The sequence below is a fragment of the Polyergus mexicanus genome, unplaced genomic scaffold (genome assembly GCF_030449975.1).
Source record: "Polyergus mexicanus isolate NDT 795.1 unplaced genomic scaffold, iyPolMexi1.0 SCAF_39, whole genome shotgun sequence".
NCBI classification, from domain to species: domain Eukaryota; kingdom Metazoa; phylum Arthropoda; class Insecta; order Hymenoptera; family Formicidae; genus Polyergus; species Polyergus mexicanus.
In genome coordinates, this window is record NW_027223359.1 from 18,902 (window position 1) to 45,315 (window position 26,414).

The 26,414-nt window shown below is 39.5% G+C and overlaps 1 protein-coding gene across 1 annotated transcript; it reads right to left on the reverse strand.

Moving 5' to 3' along the window:
- Positions 1-1,219: 1,219 nt before the first annotated feature.
- On the reverse strand, positions 1,220-12,206 carry LOC138943786 (enhancer of split mgamma protein-like). Its single transcript, XM_070314725.1, has 4 exons — positions 12,153-12,206; positions 11,118-11,207; positions 4,626-4,898; positions 1,220-1,289 (listed from the first exon to the last, which is right to left on the reverse strand). The coding sequence occupies exons 1-4, from the start codon at positions 12,204-12,206 to the stop codon at positions 1,257-1,259; spliced, it is 450 nt and encodes a 149-aa protein (XP_070170826.1). The 3' UTR covers positions 1,220-1,256.
- Positions 12,207-26,414: the final 14,208 nt, after the last annotated feature.

Below are 26,414 nucleotides of genomic sequence, written 5' to 3' on the forward strand. Positions count from 1 at the left end.
AATAAATTTAATATATTAATGTAGGCGCAACGTTAAAACGCCTCAGTATCGCGGCTGAGATGAATGCCGGCCGCGTAGCAATGTATGTTCGTGCATAGTATAAATGCATGTTCGCGCGGTTAATCTTGAACTTCGGTTCGAGAATCGGCTATTGAGAGCACGTTCTGCTCCGACAAACGGTTCGGCCCGAATCGGTTAGAGTTCGGTCGATCGCTTTGGAATCGTCGTTAATGGGTCCCTTCTCTTGTACCGTCTAACAGCACATTGTAGAAATACTAACATGCTTGGCTCTGAGGAGTCGGCTGTTCTAATTAGGTTCGATTTTCGCTCGCTAGAGAAGTTGATCTCCCGCTTTCGAAATGCTAGATTGTTAGCACGTAGAAGGTGGGTATCTTCATTCTCGACCCGTCTACCAGCCTTACGATAAACCCGGCTCAGTCTGTATGATAGAGACTTGGTGGTTCGTATGAAATCGTTCCTAACGATGTTCTAGTCGGCCCTCGATGGGAGCAGGCGCGGGTCAAGAGTCGAGCGAACCCCATTCGCGATTATTCCATCGATCGATTTCGTCTTCTTCCGCTTCCGCTTAACCTTTGCTCGAAGTAATCGGTGAATTCCCGACTTGTCGACTCGAAGTGTGATTCTCACGTGAAGCGAGGTTCGATCGTACCGAAATTCGAAAGTGCGGGAGTGTCGTTCAAAGTATCGCGCGTACAAGTGCGGAAGTAATCTTTTAATAAAAGTACGGGAGTGCCGTTTAAGTATCGCGTGTGTAAATCAATCTGAGAGGAGGAGGAGGCCTAGGAGAGGCATCGGGCAACGACGGAACAACCTTGTCGTGAGTAATTTTTTATTTGTATACTAATTATTTATTCATTACGTACGTGCAATTTAAATTAAGCAATTAAATCGCGTGATATATTAATTTGATTTTTTATCGATGATTTATTTATGATTTAAACAAGAGAGAATTAGAGAAAAAGATTTTATATGAAAGTTATAATCTTGTTTCTATTTTGAAATTATAATTTTTATATTGTATGAGAGTTATTATTAGAGTTATTAGTAGTCTTTTTCAAAATTTATAAATTTATTTTATTCATCTGCTTATTATTACATGCATCGAATATAAAATTCAATGCGCATAATAAATTTTTTAAATATTAATTATTTTGAGTGCTGCTACAATTTGGATCTTCTATTTGCATGTTACAGATCAACGTAGCGACCTTGACATTTTGAGAGGAGGAGGAGGCCTAGGAGAGGTATCCTGCATCAGCGGAGCAACCCTAGGGTAAATATTTATTATTTGTATATCAGTTAAAAATCGCGTTCATGCATTAATTCGGTCTCATTATTTAAATGAAGTAAACAAGAGAAAATTAGAAAGAAAGATTTTGATATAAATTCTATAAAAGTTTCTATTTGAAAAAAATGTTTTTTTCATAATTTATAAAATTGTTCCATATTTATTATATAGAGCTTTTTATTATTGTACGCATCGGATATAAAATATTCCGCACGAAAAATATTAATTATATTTTGGACGCTGCTATAATTTGGACTTTATATTTGTATGTTACAGACAACGTAGCCTCAAGACCAACGACTCCGCTGTTGCGCATCAGTGCCGGTGAGTGAAACTTAATTTTATTTCGAGGCAACGGATTAGTAGATTTGTAGATTGTAAATGCGAATGTAGATGCGAATTTGTAGATTGTAGATTGTAGATAGATCCGTTACCTCAAAATGGATGAGCTAGATTAAATAAAATAACTTTTCCTAGGTTTCAATATGCATTAAAATATATTACACGTACAATTTAAGATATACAGGGTGATTCAAAACAACCTTCTGTCCTTACAATGTCATATACTTGACACTATTCTAAGACGATTTTTTCTTTGCCAAAATTTTTTCCGAGGCTTAGTTTTTAAATTATAAGCCAAAATAGTTAACGAATTACGGACCGCGTACACAAGGCAGGCAGGAGCGGAGCGACTCACCGTCCCATACTGGTGATTACGTGAGGCGCTCGCTGCGATTAACTGTTTGCTACATGGGGTGTATGTGTGAGAGAGAACGTATACGCGTATACATACAAATACACATTCTCTCTTTCTCACTCACTGACTCTTACCTTGTATGTAGAGATTCGTTGTCCTTATACGACTCAATAAGTAATATTTCCGTGTGATACGAGTAACTAGCAAACTTTTTTTCACTCACAAATTGTACCACTTATCGAACTTTTACGTATTAATCCGCGCACTTTATCGATAAACCGAATTTAAAAAAAAAACGATGTTATTATACGTCATTATATTTTCATATTTTATAGTTTTATGTTTTCGAAACTATCGAATTTACAATGTCGGAGGCTTTAGCCGATCACGGGACACATGATAGCGTCCGCGTCGATCACGCGTAATGTGATACATTCAGTTGTTCGGCAGCCGGCAGCCGGCATGCCGGCAACGCTAGTACCGATACAACTTGCTTGTTGTCGTCGCGCAGTTTCCGCATCGAATAACGCGTTTCTTCGAGATATTTTAATAATTAATCGGTAGTAATCGGTAGATTGTGATTAACCGTTATAATCGTTAATAAATTTAATTTGTCGATAAAGTGCGTAGATTAATTCGTAAAAGTTCAATAAGTGGTACAATTTATGAGTGAAAGAAGTTTGCTAGTTACTCGTTCTATCATACGGAAGTATTACTTATTGAGTCGTATGAGGGCAACGAATTACTACATAAAAGGTAAGAATTAGTGTGTGTGTGTGTGTGTGTGTGTGTGTGTGAGAGAGAGAGAGAGAGAGAGAGAGAGAGAGAGAGAGAGAGACAGAGTGCATGTGTACGATCAACTGTTTGCTACACGCGATGGATGTAATAGAGAAAGACAGAGAGAGAGAGAGAGAGAAAGAGAATGCGTGTGTGCGATCAGCTGTTTGCTATACGCGATGGATATAAAAGAGAAAGACAAAGAAGAGAGAAAGAAAGTGCGTGTGTGCGATCAGCTACATACGATGGGTGTAAAAGAGACAGAGAGGGAGAAAGAGAGAGAGAGAGAGAGAGAGAGAGAGAGAATGTGTATGTGTGTGTATACGCGTATACATTCTCTCTCACACATACACTCCATCGTATGTAGCAAACAGTTGATCGCAGCGAGCGCCTCACGTAATCACCAGCATCGGACGGTGAGTTGCGCCACCCCTGCTTGCCTCGCGTACGCGGCCCGTAATTCGTTAACTATTTTGGCTTATAATTTAAAAACTAAGCCTCGAAAAAAATTTTGGCAAAGGAAAAATCGTCTTAGAATAGTGTCAAGTATATGACATTGTAAGGACAGAAGGTTGTTTTGAATCACCCTGTAGATTAAAACAAAAATTTGAAAAAAATATAAAATATTTTTTTCGATTGATAAATTTTATTTAATTTGTTTAATGACGAAGACGCTACTAATTTTATTAATTGTATGAAATTAGTAATAACTTGTTTTCATGTTGCGCCGATTTTATTCTAATTTTTCATAGCCCATTTATCTATATTATCACATCAATTAAAGTTTTGCTTTAATTGATATAAAGCCAAATTATTGATCTATTAAATTATTTAAAATATAAATGTGTTTTAATAATTTTATTTTAATATATAAATTATATATTATTATAAATAATATTATATTATTATAAGAATTTCAATCAATTAATTTTGATTGATAATTTGGCATTATATTAATTAAAGTAAAATTATATTGAAACGATGCACGACAAACGGTCGTAATATCTAACGGCCAGAAAATATAATTGTTACGAGATATTTAATTTTTTCTATCAAAATATGTCAGATTAAAATAAAAAATAATTCAAAAAGTACTTAATGAAAAAATACTCCATTATAGTGTTTTGGAAAGCTCTCGAGGTAAGCTACGAGAATGTGTAATGAAAAATAGGGGGTACCATTTAAAAAATTCAAAGTGATATTCAAGATTATACTAATATTATTATATAATGCGCCACTTAGAGCTCTATAACTTTGGCATGAAACATTCTTCACGAAAATGCCTTGTTTCCTCAAAAAACTGCTGATACGGGCGCTCTGTTACATCCTGAATATATAAAGTATAGGGAAAGCTTATAAATAATATTAATTGATGTTAATTATAACAATCATTACTGCATGCATAATTTCACTTTTTTTAATCTTGGTCGCAGCAACAAAATACAATTACGATAATTGCAATAAATTACACGTTGCGACTCTTTCTCATAAGTTTATGCAACAACATAAATTTAACGCATATGAAGCGGCTTATTCAATATTTATATCCTCAGAAATAACAATTAACACCGGACCGTACTTTAAATTACGCGGCGTAACTGTATTTGCGAAAATTTGTGCCTCGATTAAAAGTTTTACGCGCGAGCGAGCGAACGATAGCGACGTATCCTCTCGCAAATTTACGAGACGTAATCGGCGGAAGATATTGTATCTGCCCGCTCCCAAAACTTTCGCCTCATTAACCGATCCCCCGACCTCCTCCCTTTTTTCTTTCTCTCTTCCTTCCTCCGCTCTCTCCACGCGAATTATATCGTACTAATTATAGATTGAACCGATAATTACCGATGAATTAGTTTGCCGGCTTTGAAGACCGGCTGCGAGGTGTCTCGCCAGCCTCTCCGCGACTTCACCTGGAAGCGACGACAGAAATCTGCAGGCCTCCGTCGCGCAATGCCCAAAGCCAGATTGCCAGCGGCTCTCCGCGGAAATTTCGTCGCCGCTCGCAATCGTCGCCGATAATCCGGCGGATCGCGAGGCCTGCAGCTTCTGCAGATGACGCACCGTCAACTTGAGGATGTCCGCCTTCTCCAGCTTGCTGACGTTCTCGCCCTCGGTCTGCGAGCCATTGCATGTTGTCAGATTTATCAATTAGTTTCATATTTCATTTATGGGATATGCGTTAAAAAAAATTTAGTAGTATTAATAAAAGGAAATAATTATCCGCCGTTGATACAGGAAAGCAATATCAGGGCAAAAGAATAAAAGATATAATCAATATTAATCCTGATAATTTTAACAAGATGACTGAAATTAGGTGTTGAGGATGCAAAATTAGATATATTATAAAAGAAAGTTTGATAACTCTATTGATCAATCCTTTTTGGCTATTTTTTTAAACTATAAAAAAAATATCTATAACTAATATTTGTTGTTATCTAGATAATTATTTAGATGAAACAATTTGCGTTATCTTATCTTTATCTAGATAATAATATCTCTTATCTGAGATAAAATTTTATCTCATCCTATTTTTATCCAGATAATTTCAATATTATCTAGCACTGTCTATAACGCGCACAATGTCGTTATACTTTGTCCGGCTTGTCGATTGTATAATTTCGCGCCTCTCTACGGAAGTTAACGCTTCCGTTTCTCCTATAGATTAGTTTCACCGATCCTTGGCGCGTAAAAGTATCGTGAAACGATTCCACGAAGGGGAAACGTCGAGTTTTTCGGATTAGAAGAGATTTCTACTAAAGTGCCGTCGTTACTGGTTCGCGACGCTTACGGGGCATTTTATTGTATTTTATGTCACATCCGATTCGGAATGCTCATTAGAAAAAAGAAGGAGCAATTCAGAATGTTCGTTAAAAGGATATCGTGTAACCGCGACGACGCCTGACCATCGGAAGCTCGATGCTTCACGATCCGCGACATTTTGCGAGAAGAAGAAGAAGAAGAATGTAACGATGCACCCCCCATCGTTACCCGGCACGTAGCCAGCCGGAAGTCTGCCGCCCGGCGAACACCAGTCGGGCAGTGGCAGAGGCGCCTAGCGCCCTTTTTTAATATCTCAAACACCGCGGTTGTGATAAACAACCATACGGCCGTTATACGGCCGCCGTTACGCCGAAGACCGAGCATAGCCGAGCGCTGCCGGAAGATCCCGAGCGTCACCCGCCGAAACGCCGCGTCGTTTCGCCCAGGGGAAGCGACGCGTTTACCGTAATTTACCCGCCGAAAAACAACGCGTCGTTATCCCCACCCGGGGGCGAACGACGCAATTACCGATAGACGCTCGGGTATAAGAAGACAGCGTTTCGGCATCTCGGGACCAGAACGATTCCTGAATCCGCTCGAGCAGTACGCTCCGAGATACCAGAACCGATCCTGAAAATCGTAGCAACGACGGAACGTGAGGTTGACGTGTTCGCAGCCTCCGCCGAGCATTCTCGGCTTCCGTGCAGTCTCCGAACTCCTGACACAAATCCGACCGACCCAACGAGAGCGGAGTGTTCGCCGCTCTCCTCGACTACGGTCTATCATTCGACCGCTCCAGCTAGCCGGACCGTGGGTTTGCGAGTTCGCTGCCCCGTCGAGTTTTCTCGACTCCGCCACGCTATCCTCAATTCCGCGAACGGAAGCAGGGACGGAGAGTTCTCCGCCCGGTCGAGGGTACTCGATCTCCGCTCGCAGTCCCCGACCACTGGGAACACGCGATTAATCCCGCGACCACATTAATACTAGCGAATTATAATTATCGCGCCGAAATACCTGCCGCCTAATATTTCATTCTATTCCGCGCGCCGTCAAAATAAACACGGCCTTGCCGTATACGCGCCGACCGACCGCGCCCAATTTCTTGCGCATCTCGCGCGCCGTCAAAATAAACACGGCCTTGCCGTACACGCGCCGACCGACCGCGCCCAATTTCTTGCGCGTTTCACGTACCGTCAAAATAAACACGGCTTTACGAATATTGTAAGCGGTTCGATATATCGAACATCGCGCGCCGAATAATCTACGCGCATTATATCTAGCGCGTTACATCAGCCGCCGCGCGCTCACTATTGTAAATCGACCATTGCCGAAAGAGGCAAATAAAGACAATATCTAAATCTTTCGTGTGTCTCACCTTTTCACGAGCCCTGATCCCGACCGAGTTTATCCACGCACTCGCGAAAAGTGACCCCGTTACAAGAAGAAGAATAGCATCCGGCCGGGGAACATTAAGCTGTACGAAACGTGCCGATTGGACCGGGTAATGTGCCGTTGGATAATTAGCATGGTGAAATCAAACGGTGCCTTTCACGCTGATTCAGCGAATTATGTGTACAATGGCAACGATGGCCGACGGAGAAGTCTTCACGCGCGATCGTTTCGTGCGGAAAGACGGTATCGACAAATTACCATCAATGGCGAAGCACATTGTAGAGGATACCACTTAACATTTAATGTACAGGAAACGCATTATGACGTTCTTTTATACGCTCTTTTATGCGTTTGTGCATCGACGTTTGAGGCAGAATTCTTTCTTAAAATCCAAGTCTTTGGCGTATTCTCACCTCGCATCTTTAACGGTAAATGTAACGACGTTCAATTTGGAATTTTCATTTTGATATTAAATTTGCGTTTAATGCTAAATCATACGTAATGTAAATCATACGTAAAAGTATAGAAATAAATAAAAATTTTCATACATAAATTCCTTTAAATAAGTATAAATATTTTGCAAACAAAATTTTAAATTTTGTGACGAAGGGGACTCTTTTCTGAAATGGCGTTAAATGATTCTTACTCTCGCTTATCCGGAAATCGCGTTCGGTATTATCAGAATCGTGGGCTGAGAATCGTGTGATGGCATTTAACATGCAATGTAAAAATAACGAGCGGAAAGCGACGTTGGGGCGCAATAAAAATTAAACGGTAATATTGAAAACATTTAAATTTCACCCAGGTATCACCCAATAAAGCGTGTTGCGTGATCCGCATGACTACACACTGTATATCATTTCGTTAACACTCGTTCGTCGGGTGTAGGTTCCCACGATATCTGAGAGAATATTTAAAAGCAAAATCGCCTGCACGCGTAGTTGCGACCGGAGAATGTGTTTCCTGTTAGGCGCGATCCGTAAAATTGCAGCAGGGAGCGGTGACGCGCGAAGGGAGGGCACTCGGTATCATAAATAGAGTCGAGCGAGAAACGCGAGAGAAGGTTCGCGAGGGACGTACGGAGAAAAAAAGCATAGCACGTGCTCGCTGAAGCAGGGGCCACGTATCGATATCCGAGATTGTTGCCATCCGAAATCCTTTTCCCGCCACTTCCCGCCGTTAAACAATAATTTATCTTGACAGCGAGAAAGATTCGAACGACAGATCGCGGAGCGAAAGTTAATCGCTACTTGCAAAAAAAACTGCAAGCGTAATATAAGTTACGTACTGTCACATCTAAAAGTACATCTTACGCATAACTCGCAGCATTATATTTTAAATAAAACATTTGTTCAAAGATGTTTGAAAATAAAAAAGTTGCTATGTATATAATAATAATAATAATAATAATAATAATAATAATAATAATAATAATAGTAATAATAATAATAATTGCATATTAATAATAATATGCGAAATAAAATTTTAATTTATTGTAGCTAGAAAATAATATAAATTAGAATAAAATTTTTTTTTTTAGTTGATTTAAAATTAAATAAGATATACATATATATATATATATATGTGGCGGTTCGAGAAACCACCACAATAACGAGCGAACTACCCGGTAGACACGCGAACGAATTCTCACGCGCGGAGCACGTGAAACCCGCGCGCGAGCACCGCGCGAGCCACGAAGACTTGTCGTGAGGCGGCCACGAGCGGGAGTGGGCGCCAGCAAGTAAAATCCAGTGAGTGGGGTTTATAAGACGGCGTACGGCGAGAAGATTTTGATTCGCGGCTCGCTCTGACTGCGGAAAGGATCTCCTGCCCGATGGTCAGTCCGAGCTTACGGATTCTTTTGGGTATAGCGACAGCCTACGCTGCCTCTGGTATTACCGCAGGACCACTTGAGCCTTCCTCGACCGCAGCTGCCTCCCACTTCACCCGGGACTAGACGGCAGCCACCCTGTGAGGAAGAAAGGACTCTAGGATCTACAGGCGACCGAGTGTGCACGGACTACCGAGAGTGGAGACTACATCGGATTGAGCTGGCGCCGGTGCAATACACCCGACCTCCACGTTTCTTCCTAAGCCAGTGGGACGTCCGGGTACGACGCTACACGTCACCCTCAACGCCGTGGGGCCTGCCGCCACAGCTCTTATCACCGCTTGCAGCCTCGCCGATCTTACATCGAGATTGCGGAACTCAATCGCAGCCGGCCACACGAGTGCACAGGGGTACGCAGTACCAGCCCCTGTCACAGGTTGACAACTCCACACAATCGGACAGTGATTGGGAAGCCAGCACACGGGACACGGCCACGCAGACGGAGGCAGCGTGCGAGGAACGCAGCTACACGCCACCCGGGATTCCACCAGCGCTTCAACACGTTCCCGTGCTCGCGCTCTCATACCTCGGTTCCCTCCAAATAACCCGAACTGAGCCACGTATCACTTGGCGGAAACGCCCTCAGCGTTAGCCTATAAACGGCCCTTTTCAGGGCCACCTAAACTTAGTAATTTAAGAACTGTAAATTGTAACGATACCGTTACCAGCCTCGCGGGCCGACCAGCTGCCCGCAAATTTTGAGGCTCGGCGCCTATGGCGCCCCTAAACTCCCACACCCGTGTTGCGGCCCCACCGTGGGGCCGCCCCACCACGCGCTCCCACCACGCGCCGACTCGCGTAAGTGGGAGGCCGGCCGCCGGTATATAAGGCGCTCCGGCGAGCATAGCGTTACCAGTTCCCGATCCCGATTCCTGTCACGTACAACTCTCCGGATCCTGAACCACCTCTCGCGTTACACCGGGCTACGGGCTTCCCGTAGTTAGGCCGGGCTTCCCGGTTGCCGGGACGGCGCATCCTGATATCCCGCGTTACACCAGGCTACGGGCTTCCCGTAGTTAGGCCGGGCTTCCCGGTTGCTGGGACGGCGCATCCTACTAGTCGATAAGTTCGCACCGCGTTATACCGTAAGACCGTTTGCATATATACCGTGACCCGTTTGTATCGTAAGACCGCTTTGGTCTCCGTGTTCTAGTAGCTTCTAGTACCGCTTTGTACATATACCGCGACCTGATACATTGTAATACCGTTGTACCTATACCGTAATCAGTAAGACCGCTCCGGCCTCCGCGCCCTAATAGATTCTAGCACCGGTTGTATATATATACCGCGACCCGTTCGTATTATAAGACCGCATTGTACATACCGCGATTTTTAACTAGAGAGTTAATTAGACCTTAGGATTCCCGCCAGTGTCGCGCCGTTTCTATCTTCACCCCACGGCCCTCAAACTACTACGGGAGCGTCAGTCCTTTTAAGGATAGACCGCCGAGAACGCCGACACCCCGTCCTTTTAAGGATAAGGCAGTCAGGCAGTTGGAATTACATTGAGGGCCCCGCGACACCCCGTAGTGTTTAAGATCTGTACTGTACCACAAATAATAATCGTAGGTTAGTTGCATGCGAACACCGCGAATGCAGAACACGGCCGCTCGAGCAACGCTCGCTTCCCGAGCTCCCCGCGCAAAACCCTGTCCGCACCGTGCTTGCACGCGAATAACAACCGCTCACGCACGAAACTCTGTACGCGCACCGTTCCCGCATGTTGCTTCGCGCATAGCTTTGAGTGTTAAATATCTTTCGTAATAAACAGACTTGTTTAAACCGATTACCCGAAGGTAAAGTAAGTTGGAGTTTCCCCCTTCTCCCGAATCCTGGCACCGGCGAGCCTTGATCCGCGGCGTACGGGAAAGGTGAACCGTTACAAAATATACTGTAAATATATTTGTATTGTTGACACTTAGAAAAGAAGTCTCGTAATTGACTTCACCTCTGTACGCTCGACCTATCCCTTGCGCCATCTTCCGAAGGCGAACTCGCCTCTATATACCCATATATATATATATATATATAGAAATATCATTTTTGTATATCTTATACATATATGTTTATTAAAAAAATTGAATGTATATATATATATATATATATATATATATATATATGTATATATCTTATTTAATTTTATTCTAATTTATATTATTTTTTAACTGTAATAAAATTTTATTTTGCACATTATTTTGTTATTGCCTGTTATTATAAATATGCAATATTGATATTTTAAATAATGAAAAATATTTATATGATATTGGCAATGTAAAAAGCAATATTCCTACCTGTAAAGCGTCCACCATGAGATCCTTAAGTTCGTCGAGGCAACGATTTATACGCGCTCGTCTCTTCCTCTCCAAAAGCGGCTTCGTTATCTGGTGTTAAACACACGTTATATTTTATTAATCAATATTATGTGACGACTGCGTCGAACGTTCGCACACCGGCCATGCAGAAACTTTGGCACCTCGATCTTTTGGCATCTCTCATCGCGTGTCTTCGATCAGCAATTGCTAATTTATTACATAATCATGAGACACAAAGGAACATAATCGAGGAACGCGCGGTGTGATTTTTTTTTATCGTTCTGTCTTCGTATTAATTCACGAAAGAAATCTTCGATTTATAATAAACGGAGATACATCAAAAGTAAAGTCTCTTTATATTGCCGCGGTGCCGAGATAAACGAGCGATGATTTTATCAATTAGCGATTGATATCCCCGCATCGATTTCTTATCGGTGCCAGCTGTCGAATGATCGTGAAAAAAAGAATAAAATCCTGATTGCGTTGAATGACGAAGGATCTAAAAAAATCGTGCCTGATTTAAGGACTTTGTCAATTACATGGCAAATACCTGGCTATCGATTTGTCGAATGCTGAGTATCGCAAGAAATAAAATCGTAAAAGAATGCGTAAATTATTATATATGCTCTTTGCATGCGTCTAAAACTTTGCAATTTTTTATCTCTGTATCAATGTATCAATGTTACCACATAACACGAACTTAATTAGCGATCACCAAACCGCTTCGATAAATAATCGTCTACCGCCAGCGACAAAAAAAAAAAATTTTTCGTATATCACTGGCAATTAATAAATGCGAACTTGAGCTCGGATTGAAACGCGTGGTACGCAGCTACGCAAACTTGTTACACAATCACTCGTGGGCTACATATGTAAATAAATATCAACTCTTTTAAGCCGCGTGTAATTATACGTAAGTATATTTTTTTAATTCGCGATATAGTTATACGAAGAGAATAATATATTTCTCACAGTTAATTATTCATGCTTATTTCTGCGTATTGATTGCGATACCTTTTTGTATTGGTACGTTCTCGAGACTGGATGAGGATAATCGTACGACATCATTGCAGGTGGGAAAGATATAGATCTAGGAGATTAAAAAAAAATGCAAAAGAAGGAATTAACAATAATGAATACAATTGAATAAAATATAAAAGAGAGAGAGAGAGATCTCTTTGATACAAAATCACAAAGTAGGACCAATAATAGAGCTGAAATGCAATTATATGCGATAGGTATAAAATAACTTATAAATGCAAATATTGACAAAAATAATAAAAAATAAAAATATTTATATAACAAACGTCTCTTTTATCTATTCACAATATTTAATAAGTATTATAATAAATACAAAATAAATAATATCTTCTAAATTGCGTATTCTTCTTTTCAACAGTTTATTTATATAAAGGATTAATTATATGGAAATAAATAATGTAATATCCGAATACAAAATATAACAGTTACAATCTCTCATCGGAGAAGTTAAATATATTTAGTTAAACTGGATATCTCTCTCGCGACAAAATATATGATAAAAATTTCATTTTGCCAACAGACAATAAATTTATTTGATGAATAAAATACATGACGAACGTCATTGGCAGCGCACCAAACGATCAACCGGTGCAATTTAGAAAGCCATTAAATAAATCCGAGAGCCGACGGTTGAAAATTGGCATTCACACTTTGACCATGCAAAATATATTCGTCTCTCAAATTAATATTATAATCGATACAAAAATACTATTCGCATTTTTAGAAATTTTATGCGGGTAAATTAGAGATAAGGATAAATAAATAATTTTCAAAATAAATAATTTAATACGAAAAGTGTAAGACACAGAGAAAAATATATACAAATGATATACAAGAAAGAATAAGAAAAGAAATTAAGTAAGAAATGTACCTCTGTTAAAACTGGCGATTCCAACAGCACTCTGTAACAATTGCCATTTAAAGTTACATTCAAAAATTACATTTAAAGACACTATCGAATAAAATCTATAGTATGATTGATTGCACACAGGAGCGACGGAGCACGTTGACGTGTCTCGTCAATTTTCCTTAAACAGTCAAATTATAACGCGAGTCGATCTGTCTCACGGCGTCTCGTAGTGACATTTTACATTTCGCGTATCAAGATTTGAATAAATAAAATAGCGGATAACGCGTGTATTCCGACGACGCGCCGAATGAGTTGACAGGTCGAGACGGGCTGACATTAGACACAGAGGCGGGTGCACTTGGTGGAGTCTCTACACCAACTGACTCGACGCTCTTCGCTGCCATTCCGACACAGGCTACCCTCACCCAGCTTGGAACCCTCCGGAGAAGCTACTTTGGATAGGAAGATCGCTCCGAATGCTTCACGGTGTTGAGCTCACTCATACACGCGCGCAGACGATACCTATATACGGGCTGACAAAACACGCGGCCGACTCTCTCCCTCTGTACATGTTACTATTATAATTAAAGTCAAATATTGCCAAATTGATCCTGTCAAATTTTAGCCGCAAAAATCGTTAAAGGTTTTTTTTCCGTATATATTTTAATCTCAAATTTTTCGAAAAATTATCATCACTATCATATTATAATCATTCATATAATAAATCGCAAAAAAAATAAATACTTGATTTTTACTTAATTGTCACTTATTGATTAATTTCCATTTTGTTTATTGGCCGGAAAGGATATACCACGAATTGGAAGTTAGTTAGGAGCTATTGTTTAAGTTACGCCGTACGCGATAATTAATACCGTGCGTGGCGAATAAGATTGAATTACAAATTTTACACGCGCGTCTGTCGCACACACTCGCGTCGAATTTGTTTGCAAAATATTAGTAACCGTGCCGAGTTTGCAATGCGTTCGCGGTAACACGAGCCATCGTATTCAGTGAAAGCAAGTAACAGTTCAATCAGAATGCCATTACCACATATCCGGCGATAATGAAACGGGATTATAATCGCGGCACGTTTGACGCTTCTGTGTAACGCGATCGTGTTACATTCGTCAATATTCCTTTGCCTTTCTCACAGATATTGCTTGACTGCAAGCTCTGCTGTTTCCTGATAAAACCTCTCTGTCTAACATGATTTCTTCTATAAATTTATTAATGGAGGAGGGGGGAAGAAATTGAATTGTGATTAGGGAAATGGCGCAAGGAAATGACGATCATACTGCAGATTGTATTCTCTTACATAGCTCTTCCTGTATAATCGTATACTAAATTGTCTAAACGTCAAGTTTGAAACATAACTTTGTAAAACTTCAACACTGAACTGTAATTACCGTGTCTCGATCATTCACCGGTTACATCGGCAATAACGTCCTTTTTATCAATCAGCGCATACTGCTAATTAATATAAGGCAAAAATCATCGTTGTAAACATCGTATATGCGGCAAGAATATTGTAAAGAGTAATACATGCTTGCGATGATAACGCGAATCCGAAATGAATCGTTAGCTATAATTATATCATGCGACTCGAAAATTATCGCATGCGTAAGTTATAAAATTATAAAATCCCATCGCAATGATTTCTTCATTAGCATCCAACTCGTTGTCTTAATGTGGCTATGAAAACAACCGGTTTTATTATGCAAAAAAATGCCATCCTTAATCAGGATACATATCGAGAAAAACGAGAGAAAAAAAAACTGGAATTTAGATCGTACTAAAAATAACTAATAATCGACGATTATTCGCGAGAAGAATATATTTAAGTATTGGTAAAAATCAATAAAACGGTAATAGAAAGATGTAAAATAACCGGAAAATTATTAAAAAAAAAAGAATAGATTTATAAAAAAATTCCACACACTCAAGATAAATTATTTAAAATCGCTCTCTTGCAACACTTGTGACACTTTGTAATCAGTAATTAAGAATGATATCCCATTGATGAACGTCGATCGTGTTTTGTGCCGTGTGACGTTCCTCCACCTCGTCGACGCTGAAAAGGCAGCATTGTTGAAGTTTCAAGAGACGCGTCACGTCCACAAGATTTCGGCGGCCTCACTCAAGATGATAAGCCAAAGCTCATTAAAATTATCTATGTGTACGTGGAGCCGCGCCAGATGCTCAGGAACTGTGCAGACACACCGCGTCGACTGCATTTGCACTTGGCGCTTCTTTCTAGAACTTGCCTTGTCGCACATGTCAACGGGGAATTTTTTTTTACAGACGACCATCGTGTCATGTTCCGGATTACATTGGACGATTAGCTGCTTCACGATGGCGCTAGAAGAGTCCTCTCTCTCTCTCTCTCTCTCTCTCTCTCTCTCTCTCTCTCTCTCTCTCTCTCTCTCTCTCTCTCTCTCTCTCTCTCTCTCTCTCTTTCTCCCAAATAGAAGAGTTTCTGTTACAGATAAACGAAAGAATACTTCACACGCCGAAGTATGTCGTGAAACTTTTCCAAGCCATGTGTTTTGAACCGATATTGAAAAGTGAAAATTAAGCTGCATACGCATTAAAATTAATTTAAAAATCATCGATTCGGTAATATTCTATTTTTTGTAAAAAAAAAAACGTTGCATAAATTCTTATGAGATACACTAATACATACAACGGATAATAAATCATTGTTATATATATTAACGCTCCTAAAATAATCTCATTCAATTCTATTACATCGCCGCTGCGCCTCTCATATGTCTCTGCCCCTTAAGACGTATAATCATCGATCTGTTTCCTTCTACGACAGAACGATAGTTGGTGTATACGGATTGTATCCGGTGCAGTCATTCACGAGACGCGTCCGTCTCTTCGGCATGCTTTCATTGACGCCACCGACGTATTAAAATCCGACACTGCTTAAACATTCGCTTCGCGTAGCGGCCCGTGATACGGCATAAGCGATAACCGCGGTCCGATAACGATACGAGGATATTGCACGGGCGGTTTCAACGTCGGGTGACATCAACTAATTATTGTTTTCCTTCCTGGTATTCCATCCGACCAACAGCTCGCTCCTTCTTCCTCTCTTCCTCGCTTGTCAGTAGACCGACAGACATACGAGAACTGTGAGACTCGTGCGACGAACACCAAGCGCGATGATCGATGAGGAGGAATAAATAAAAACTTCCGCGCGCGGGCTCTGAAGAGACCAAGAGCTTCTTCGAAGAGTATATAGTAGACGGTATCATCGTATCCGATGTAGAATAATCATTTCCAGGACGATCTCTTCTCTCACTATATAATTTACAAAGATAAGAAAGGAAAGGAAAATTAAATATTAAAGACTCGTGAAAAAAGAAATGACGCTTGATTATTAATTTTTACTCGAAAAAATTTAATTTTAAATAAATAAAATAATCTTTTTACGTAAAAAAAACTAGGATTGCACGAGAGACCCAAGACAAGACAATATTCGCAAAAATATTGTATTGGTTGACGTGGTAATTCCATAATCGCGTCTTCTACTCACGTTACTCGCCTGTTTAATGATTTTGCTGCCGTGCGTATTTCATTTAATATTTCGAGAAGGTGCGCGTCGCCTCTTCCTTCGCGATTTCTCTCGTGGGGCGGTGTGTGATCAGCCTCCACTATATTTCGGTCCATTTGGTGAATGGATCGTCGCATTCTTTCTATTTCCTCGTCTACCACGCTTTGTGGCGGGTTCACGGGAGTGTTTTCTTGCGGATTTCGCGATTCGGCCATATTACTTTCTTGTTGGCTATAAATTTCTTCCGGATCGAATAGATCGCTCTCGTAGGAAGTTAATGAAAATTCGCGCCGTAGGGATACTCTACTTGGAGTTCTACTAATATACGGTCGCGTACGTCTAGTCTCGCGTTGAGTATCGTCGGTGGGGTCAGTCGTATTACGTGGAAGGAGGCTTTCGTCAAACTTGTTAAACGGAAATTCGCGTTCTGTGACTACGTTATCCGGTAACTCGGTCTCGTTTTCGCTCGAGTATTGTTTTTCTAAGTTTCTTCGCGTTTTATCAATATTTTCTCGCGGTGTTAAACTTACGCTTATCGCTCGTCGGGCTGGTTCGCTTAGTAACCACGATCGGTTCGCTATCGGTTTCGGTATATTAGAACCTTCCGACATTCACGCTATTACATTTATTAAATTTTTCGGACTTACAATAGTATAACGGCTTGCATGATCGCTCGCTGTGTAGTAGGTTGCTGACGCTGCAGTCCTTCGCTCGGCGGCTGATACGGCTGACGATGCTCGTCGTACGGCGGTCGTTGTCCGGCGTCGGTGTGTTGTCTGTAGAGTTATCGTAGGTCGCGATGCTTGGCGGTTCACGTTTCTGCTACAGCTGTTGTGGCGATGCTTGTTCTGTTGTCCGTGCGGTGTCTTCCGTTGATTGTGGTTTCCGTCAGCTTACGTTTTACGTGTGCTGGCGTGCCTGTCCTGTTTACATTCTGGGTGCTTTGCAGGTCTTGGGGAAAGCTTAGCTGCTGCTTCCGTCCGTCAACTTCAATTGCATTGATTGTTGGTGTGCCCGCTTTTTAACACAACCATGTCTTTTGCAGGTCTTGCGTGAGTTCTGGCGATGCCCCGGCAGATCCCACCGCTGCCACCAAATAATGTTATGCCTTCGGAGAGGCACGGTAGTTGGGATCGTTTGCCGGGAGGAATTTGGGAATTCGGGCTTCGCCTGAGTAGCTCATCGGAGGTTATTGATGATAGAGATAGACACTTTTGTAATTGAAATAAATATATATATCTGCTTTATTCGTAAATTGGCTTAATTACAAAGTTCCCGCACTTTCGCTCGCGTCGCGTATCGCGATAACGGATATCTTGAAGTGCGCGTGTCTAGAGTCGAGTTTCGGTCTCGAGACTCGCCTCTCGCTTCTTCGTGTATATTTCTGCCGACTGCGTGGCTATTCAATATTATAATAATATTGATACTCGTTTTGACACTCGCGGCTGTTAGAGATATTGCTCGTGTCACGTCTTAGTATTCGAGGTTAATAAAAAAAAATATAAAATGAATATTCGGAGGAGAAAGTCAAATCTCTACCGTCAAACAATTCGTATAGACGCGACTATATTAACTAATTTTTAATTCAGAGAAAATTAAATTATATTTAATTTATAATCTTGATATTAATGTTAATTATTTATTAAAATATGAATTTCTTTTCGGTCACCCTGCATTCACCGGGTCTACCGGGGACCAGAAGACTGATAACTTGTCAGTAATAATGTAAAAAATTGTATTGTGTCTTACCATTAAAAGGTTATAGAATAATGATTAATATGTTGGATTCTCCTTGATGACGGTCCTCCAAAAATAGTATTAATGCGCTTAATGTAGTAGAGTGGTAATATGAAATAGAATAAAGTGACACTAATTATTTAGCAATTAAATGATTTTTATTATTACAGGTCGTTAGACTAACGCCTGGTATACTTGTAGTACAATAAAAAAGTCAGTGAGACTATGTAAGAGCTTGACGACGCGAAACGCCGGATTACTATCCGCTTGATTCAGAGTTAAAGTAGTAACGTGTTAATCGTTTGGCTTCTCGAAGTAGTAAGACGTGTTAACAGGTTGAAGATTCGAATAGTAATGATGGACGTCGAGCTCGCTCTGAGCTCCTCCGGTCTTCAGGCGCTGGTGGGAAGCTACTGCATTCCAACTTATTTGTCTGGCTTAATCTTTTCGAGCGGGCGGATAAGAATATTGACCGACGGCTAATCCGCATTCCATGCACAGTCTAAGACTCTTATAAAACTTTTAAAATGTTACATCAATGAAATATTATTTCTTATTCCTAATTCCTTACCGTTATTTATATTAATACGCGACGCAGTGTTATAAATATGCGCTTGCAGTATACAACTCTTAAAAATAATATGAATATAAAAATTCTTGAAGTTAATACAAATGTGTATAAGGAATATAAAAATTTGTAATATTAAGGCATCTTAACTTATTAAAGCCTTTTACCATCTATCCCGTCTCGCAATATGTATATACGGGATACGCATTCGTATTCTTATAATGAAATATAAAATTATTATTTTCCTTTTCACAATTCTTATTTCCTATTTCTTGATATAAAATCTTATGTTACTTAGAGCTAATGTGTGCGTGTATAATGTTGGAGTTACAATAATTAAAGTTTTTTATGCTTAGTGTGTTATGGCATATATAAGAACTGTCTTCCATACAAATGTATATTTATATATATATGAACTGTCTTTCATACAAATGTATTTCTATATATATATTTTTGGCTAATGAATTTTAAGAAATGATTTTTGGCAGAATTATTGTGCAAGATCTCTAGATTCTATGTATACAGAGTTTAGGCTTATGTATACGTTTTAAAATAATATATATATATACATAGCGCCTTTAATTTATGTGTTAGAATTTCAGCGTTTCTTAAAATGCTCGTATAGAATTTTGAACTATTTTAGACATAAAATTCCAATGGTGATGCCACGCAAATGGGCTTCCCTGGTGTGCGAGAAGGACAGCTAGTGTTTTTGCCGTCTGCATACCAAGCCGTTTGCATCAGCCTCTGCCTGTTGTTCTCCGGGCTTCCTTTTTATTTTTTCGACCGGGCGGATAAGAGTATTGATCGCCGGCCGACTTGCGTCACTGTGCACGTTCTAAGACTCTTATAAAATACTGCTATGAATAAAATATTCTTTTTTATATGCTTAGTTCCTTATTGCTACTTATAAGGTTAATATAAAAAATGCTACGTTATATAGAATATGTGTACGCGTAGCATAGGATATTAGTACGGGTATAAATGCATATATAAAGATATAATATTCTTAAAGTTAATAATGAATAATATGCAGAAGATATAAAATTCTTAATATTAATGTGTGTAGTCCATATACAGGGCGTACATAAGTACTAATGCTAATTTTTAATATTGCTCTCTTTATTAGATGAGCAACTTCCTTTTTATATACTTGTACTTAAATGCATGCTTAAATGATTGACACATATAGTTCTTATATAGGGTGTCTATTAAGTACTCATATATGCTTTCCAAGTTTCTTTTATAAATTTTATGATTGAATTTGCTCTGTTAGTATCCCCTTGAGTAAGTCTAATGAAATTTGTTGTTTTATTGAAATTAAAAATGTGCGGCTGGGACGTCACACCACCCCCCTTAAGTGCAATTTTCGGATTAAAAGGATTTTATGGAGGAATTTGCTTATCGAGTCTGGCACGCATGTCGCGGAATGTATATACAATAGGTATTGGGTGTGTGTTGTCTGCGGCTGGTGCGGTAGGTGTAGTTTCTGTGTTTGGTTGTTCTGGCGGATTTTGCGGAATCCCTTCAGCCTGAGGTTGTCGCTGTGGTCTATTTGCTAAATACAATAATAAGTGTGTAAAAGAGCTCCAAATGGCTCCAAGTAAGTGTAAGCTACAGCCGTAAGCTGCATGTAGCGCATAATCATGTATTAACGTATCAAATATAATTTTTATTATTCTTATAATTATGAATATTCAAAAGACTCCGGCGGTCGCTGCGCCGAATGTAGTGAAGCCGTACCAAATTTTTGTTAAAGTATTATTATTTTGTTTAACGCGCCTCATCTAATAAATTTTGCAATGAAACTGTATCAATCTTTTCTGCGGGAAACATAATATGATCTCTCAATTCATCTAAATCTTGCTGCGAATATATGCCGCTAGTGGCTAAAGATTTTGGGGCTAGGTATCTCCAGGATAATTTTGTGAGAGGTTTAATTTTATGTGGGGAGGTTGCCATGGATGGGGTGGGGTTGAATTGGAGCCACGTCCCTTCAATATTGTATAGGATCGGGAGTAATGTGTTACAGTCCCTTATAGTACTGTGTTTGATTACTATATGGGATTTTGGTGTCATGAATAGGGAAGCGTTTCTAAAGGTTATGGATAGTTCTGTATGACAAGTGTTGGTTTTTCGCAAAGCGACTTCTATGGCCACGCATTTAATAATATGGATTCCTTCGCCCGAAGTCACCGCCATATAGTCCGGCGACTTCATTATTCGATAGGCGAATTCGTCCGGTTGTATTGCTGCTAGTGACAAAGTATTTTGTATCACCTGTTTTTCCAATTCGCATTTCTGTGTAATGATATCTTAATATATCTTAATGATCTCTATAATGAAGTGATTTGGTTTCTTACATATTTTTTAACATACACGAACTTTGAGTTTGCATATGTGAACAGATCCAAATTGGTCATTGCAATTCTGGATCTTGCTTTAAAAATATTTCCTTTCTGGGCCTCAAAAATAAGCAGTTTCGGATGCTCTGTGCCGTATAGCGTGTAGCCACAAATGGTGTATCTTCGTGTCAGCGTTAATGCAAAGGTAATGTCTTGGGACTTCAATGTGAAGATTGTGGTGTTTTGGGAATTTAGGAGACCTTGGATTTTGGTGGATGCGCCCTCATATAGTACGTCATAAGACTCAAATCCGCATGCAGTGTTCGGTACGCCTTCCCAGAAGGTGTATCCATCGTCCGAGTCAATACAGGACTCTTTCGCGAGGTCGCAAACCGTGCCTGATTTCAACATTATTTTACCCACATTTAACTTACCATAACTGGCACATATGAATCTCTGAGGAAGATTTTTAAAGTCGCTTGGAGTATTACGTCGTCCCATGTACCATAATAATCTGAGTATTGTACTCCCTTGCATGTTCCGTCCACGTTTACCTTGCCGGCAAACGTGACTCTTCTATAATACGTGTGGTTAGGCTTAAGACCGTCTATAATCTCGGCGGTCCCTACTTTTAGAAGACCTTCCTTGTGCATTTGCACGCATCTGGCACGAGATGTTTCTTGGAGATAATTCGCGCAATCATTGTGTACTGCAGAGATGTGAGAGTGCATCCTGCAATAGGATATTGTTCTTAAGATTTCTATTTTACACTGGAAAGCATGCGTGTGCGCGTAATTTGATAATTGTAACAGCTGAATATATGTATTAATGGTCGTAGGTGTCTCAATATTGATGTCGCATTCGCCCGATCTTAATAGCAATACGATGGTTACGTTTAAATACGCTCCTCCACAGTCGTATGCGATTATGGCCGATGTGCCAGAGAGCAATGTTGCGGTAATGGACAAGAAGAGTAGAACGTAGAAAACCTTAAAAATAAAAAGATATTATAAGATTGTGAATAATGTTGCTTGTTTGAGTTGTTTTGTGTTACAGGATGTGTCGAGTGTGAGTATATAAACACTTGTGGTTAGAGTAATAATAATAATAATAGAAATGAAATATTTGAGGTTCTTAATACTACTGGATCCGGGGGTCCAGGCTGCGCTTACAAAATTTCTCTGTTTGCACTTTCTTTCAACCCGGATCTATATAATAGGTGCTTTTGCACAACTTTAGCTTGTTCACGTGAACTACGCGTGGTTTTCCGCGAAAGTCTATTCTCGCGTTATATTCGTTGGCAACATTTCAATGATTCTGGATGGACCAGTATACTGGTCGTCAAATTTACCCTTAGTTGGTTCTTTCAGTAAATAGACTTTATCGTTAGCTTCAAAACTTTGTACATTTGTTCTCTTGTCATAACGCTTTTTACTTTTTTCTTTTGACTTTATTAAGTTCTGTCTTGCTAATTGCTGAGATGATTTTAAAGTGTCAAAGAGGTTTGTGAGATAGTCTTGATAAGGTAATTCTGTTATTTCCTCGGGAATTACAAAAGATAAAGGTACACGCGGAAAGTGTCCAAAAACTAAAAAGTAAGGGGTGTAATTTGTTCCTTCGTATACTGAAGTGTTATATGCGAACATTGCGGGGCGTATGTGTTCGTTCCATTCTTTATCTTGATTAATATACATTTTCAAATATTCAGTTAGAACATGATGCGAGCGTTCTATGGAACCGTTAGAATGTGGGTAATAAGCAGTTGTACGATACTGTTTGATCTTAAAATAGCTTGCAATGGTCTTCATCAGAGAGGTGAAAAAAGTGGAAGCTTGGTCAGTTAACAGGGCTCTAGGAGCTCCATACACACAAATAAAGTCCTTGATAAAAACTTCTGCGATAGAAAGAGAGTCGGCATTTTGCATAGGAGAAGCGACACAGTACTTGGTTAAAAGATCTTGGATGGTAAGTATATAGGAGTTGTTTCGACTAGTGGGTTAGCAATGGTCCTACTACATCCATGGATATTTTATCGAATGCGGCTCCCGGAGTATCTTTATTAGCATCGGTTGCCTAGTTTTTACCCTAGTTAATTTTTTAATTTGGCAGTTTCTACAGTTTTTAATATATTCTTGTTCGATATCTTTTTTCATGGTTGACCAATAATAGTTTTGTCTGACTCTATTGTAAGTTTTTGTTATGCCTTTGTGTCCTCCAATTTTGGTTGCGTGTTTTTCATAAATAATATTCTGTCTTTCCTGCAAGTCAGGACAGCGTATTAAGGATTTGCAGATTGTTATGGTTAATGATAAGTCTGTTAAGAATCTTTTGAGATTTTTATACATAAATATCCAAGGAATTGAGTCGTACAAGTCGTTCTGAGCAATACTGATGGATTTTAGATTTAATTCCGTTATAACGTCTCGTAGGGATCTGATACAATTTAAAATATCGTTTTGTTCTATGGGAGTTCTGTCATCCTGCTTCATTGGAATGTTTATTAAGAATTTTCCGTTACTTAAATTTGTAGTACGCGCTCTTGTAAAAGTCAAATCTTCATAACTTGGGAGTTTGTTTTCTTTTTGGTAATCTTTAGCTCCCTTATCGAAAAGAGCTCCGTTAAGAGGATGCCGGAACGACGGGCGAACTCCGACGGGTTAGCGCCCTCATCTAAACGTAACTAAAAGTGTCGGTATATTACCAACGCTTTATAGTTCCGTTATCGACAGTATTACGTAGAATAATTAGAGTCAGGGACATATGCATATTTTAGACAGAGCAATAAAACCCAACTTTTTCGCGTTGTGTTAAATATGTGGACAGAAAAAATGTTGTATTTCTACTGTTCTATCTCGTACAAGCAATTTTAGAGCACAGATGTCTGTGTCGCAAACATATTTTGAACACAATAATATAATATTGCTCATATTGTCTCTTTTGATTTTGTCATGATGTGCATATATATATATATATATATACAGGGTAAGTTTTTTAAGCTGAAATTTTGAAATATCTCGAAAAATAAGCGCTGAACGAAAAAAATGTTGATAATCAAAATTTAATCCTTCCGCGAAGGAAATACATTAGTGTTAAAATTCGTCCCCCACCCCCACCTCCTGGGGGAAGGGGGGAAACTTTAAAATCTTAAATGGAAATTCCCATTTTTTATTTAGTATTCTTGTAGCTGACATAGAGAGCTTTCCAAAACACTAAAATAAAATATTTTTTTATTAAGTACTTTTTGAGTTATTTTTATCTTAATCTGACATATTTTGATATAAAAAATAAAATATATCGTAAAATATTTAGTTTTCGATAATCTTACCGTAATACTTTTATGTACAGAATGATGAGACAAATCAATTAGTGTAAAAAAAAACAAATAATTGTTTAAAAAAATACATTGTAAATAATTACATACTTTTTCTTAAAAACAATTTTTTTTTTATACTAATTGATTTGTCTCATCATTCTGTACATAAAAGTATTACGGTAAGATTATCGAAAACTAAATATTTTACGATTTTATTTTTTATATCAAAATATGTCAGATTAAGATATAAAATAACTCAAAAAATACTTAATGAAAAATACTTTATTATAGTGTTTTGAAAAGCTTTCGAGATAAACTATAAGAATATACAATAAAAAGAAGGGGTTTCCATTTAAAAAATACAAGGTGATCTTATCTTGCCCTTGGCGATGCTACCCAAGATTAAATTCATAGTATCTAGTGTTGTGCCTCCGGAGAGGCACGGTAGTTGGGATCGTTTGCCGGAAGGAATTTGGGAATTCGGGTTCCGCCTGAGAACTTTATTTAAATAATTCGGACACTTTCCACATTAAATAAATAGATTAATATCAGATTTATTTGTGGTTTGGTTTAATTACAATGTTCCCGCACTTTCGCTCGCGTCGCGTATCACGATAACGGTTATCTTAACGTGCGCGTGTCTAGAGTCGAGTTTCGGTCTCGAGACTCGCCTCTCGCTTCTTCGTGTATATTTCTACCGACTGCGTGGCTATTCAATATTATAATAATTATTGATACTCGTTTTGACACTCGCGGTTGTTAGAGATATTGCTCGCGTAAAGGAATAAAGATTGCCCTCGTAATATTAATTAATGATCAAGACTGCCCGCGTAATATTAATGGTAAAGACTGCCCGCCATTCGTTAGCGGTGGGTCTTTTTATTAACTCCCTTTGGCTACCCGGGAGGGGGTCGTTTAGCGACAAGGCTGTGTGTCGTGTCGCTTGATTTTGGCAATATCCGGATGCAAGCTAAGAAGTTCTAAGTAGGACTTCTTTGCTTGCACTTTCGCAATTTCTTTATTCCTTTTTATTTCGCTTTTAAGTAGGACTTCTACGTTGCATTTTCGCAATGTCCTTCTTCCGCTTGCCCTGATTTCCGCGTTTTCGCAAAGCAGTGGTATCAACGCAGAGTACTCTTAGCGCGTGGATCGCGTTGTCAGCGTTTTGTTCGGTCAACGCTCGTAACGTGATCTGTACTCGCGTTACACGTTGAGCAATCATATAAAATAATATGTATTTAGAATAGTATATTTAATAATTCGTGTATAGCCTGTTCGGGCTATAACACTAGTAAATAAATTTTTGGAAACTCTACAGCTTTTATTTGAAACATTTTTTTCGAAAATGCTTAGTTTTCCAGATATTTCACCGTCCCGGTACTTTTTTTTTTATACACCCAATAAATATATATATATGTAAATAGTGATACTATGCGGGTTCTAAGCCATGGTCCTCTGAGGGGGGTGAGGGGCGAGGAGAAACCGGCGGGGGTGGGGGGTATGACGTCACGGGGGTATGGCGTCACGGGGGAGGGGGTATGACGTCCCCCCGTGACATCATACCCCCCCCCGCACCGGTTTCCCTTCACCCCTCACCCCCCTCAGAGGACCATGGCTTAGAACCGGCCTAGATACACTACTTGTCGGTAAGTGAAATTTGTCGAAAATGCTTGTACAACATGAAGGGAATACAAGAGAAACGCTTTTCTACGCATAGTGCTGTGATCGGAATGTATTCAAGTTTTGTTCGTTTGGAACGTCTTAGTTACGTGTCTGTAAGTCAGAATAGTCAAAAATTCTTGTACAACATCGAGGAAATTCAGGAGAAACGCTTTTCTGCGCACAGAGCTGGGATCGCTG

Bases quoted from the DNA above. Each gene is read 5' to 3' on its own strand.
- LOC138943786 (XM_070314725.1), bottom strand. From the start codon at position 12,206: ATGATGTCGTACGATTATCCTCATCCAGTCTCGAGAACGTACCAATAC. The intron at 11,208-12,152 runs GTATCGCAATCA...GTTTAACACCAG, and splicing joins GAACGTACCAATACAAAAAG to ATAACGAAGCCGCTTTTGGA. The intron at 4,899-11,117 runs GTAGGAATATTG...AATGGCTCGCAG, and splicing joins TCATGGTGGACGCTTTACAG to ACCGAGGGCGAGAACGTCAG.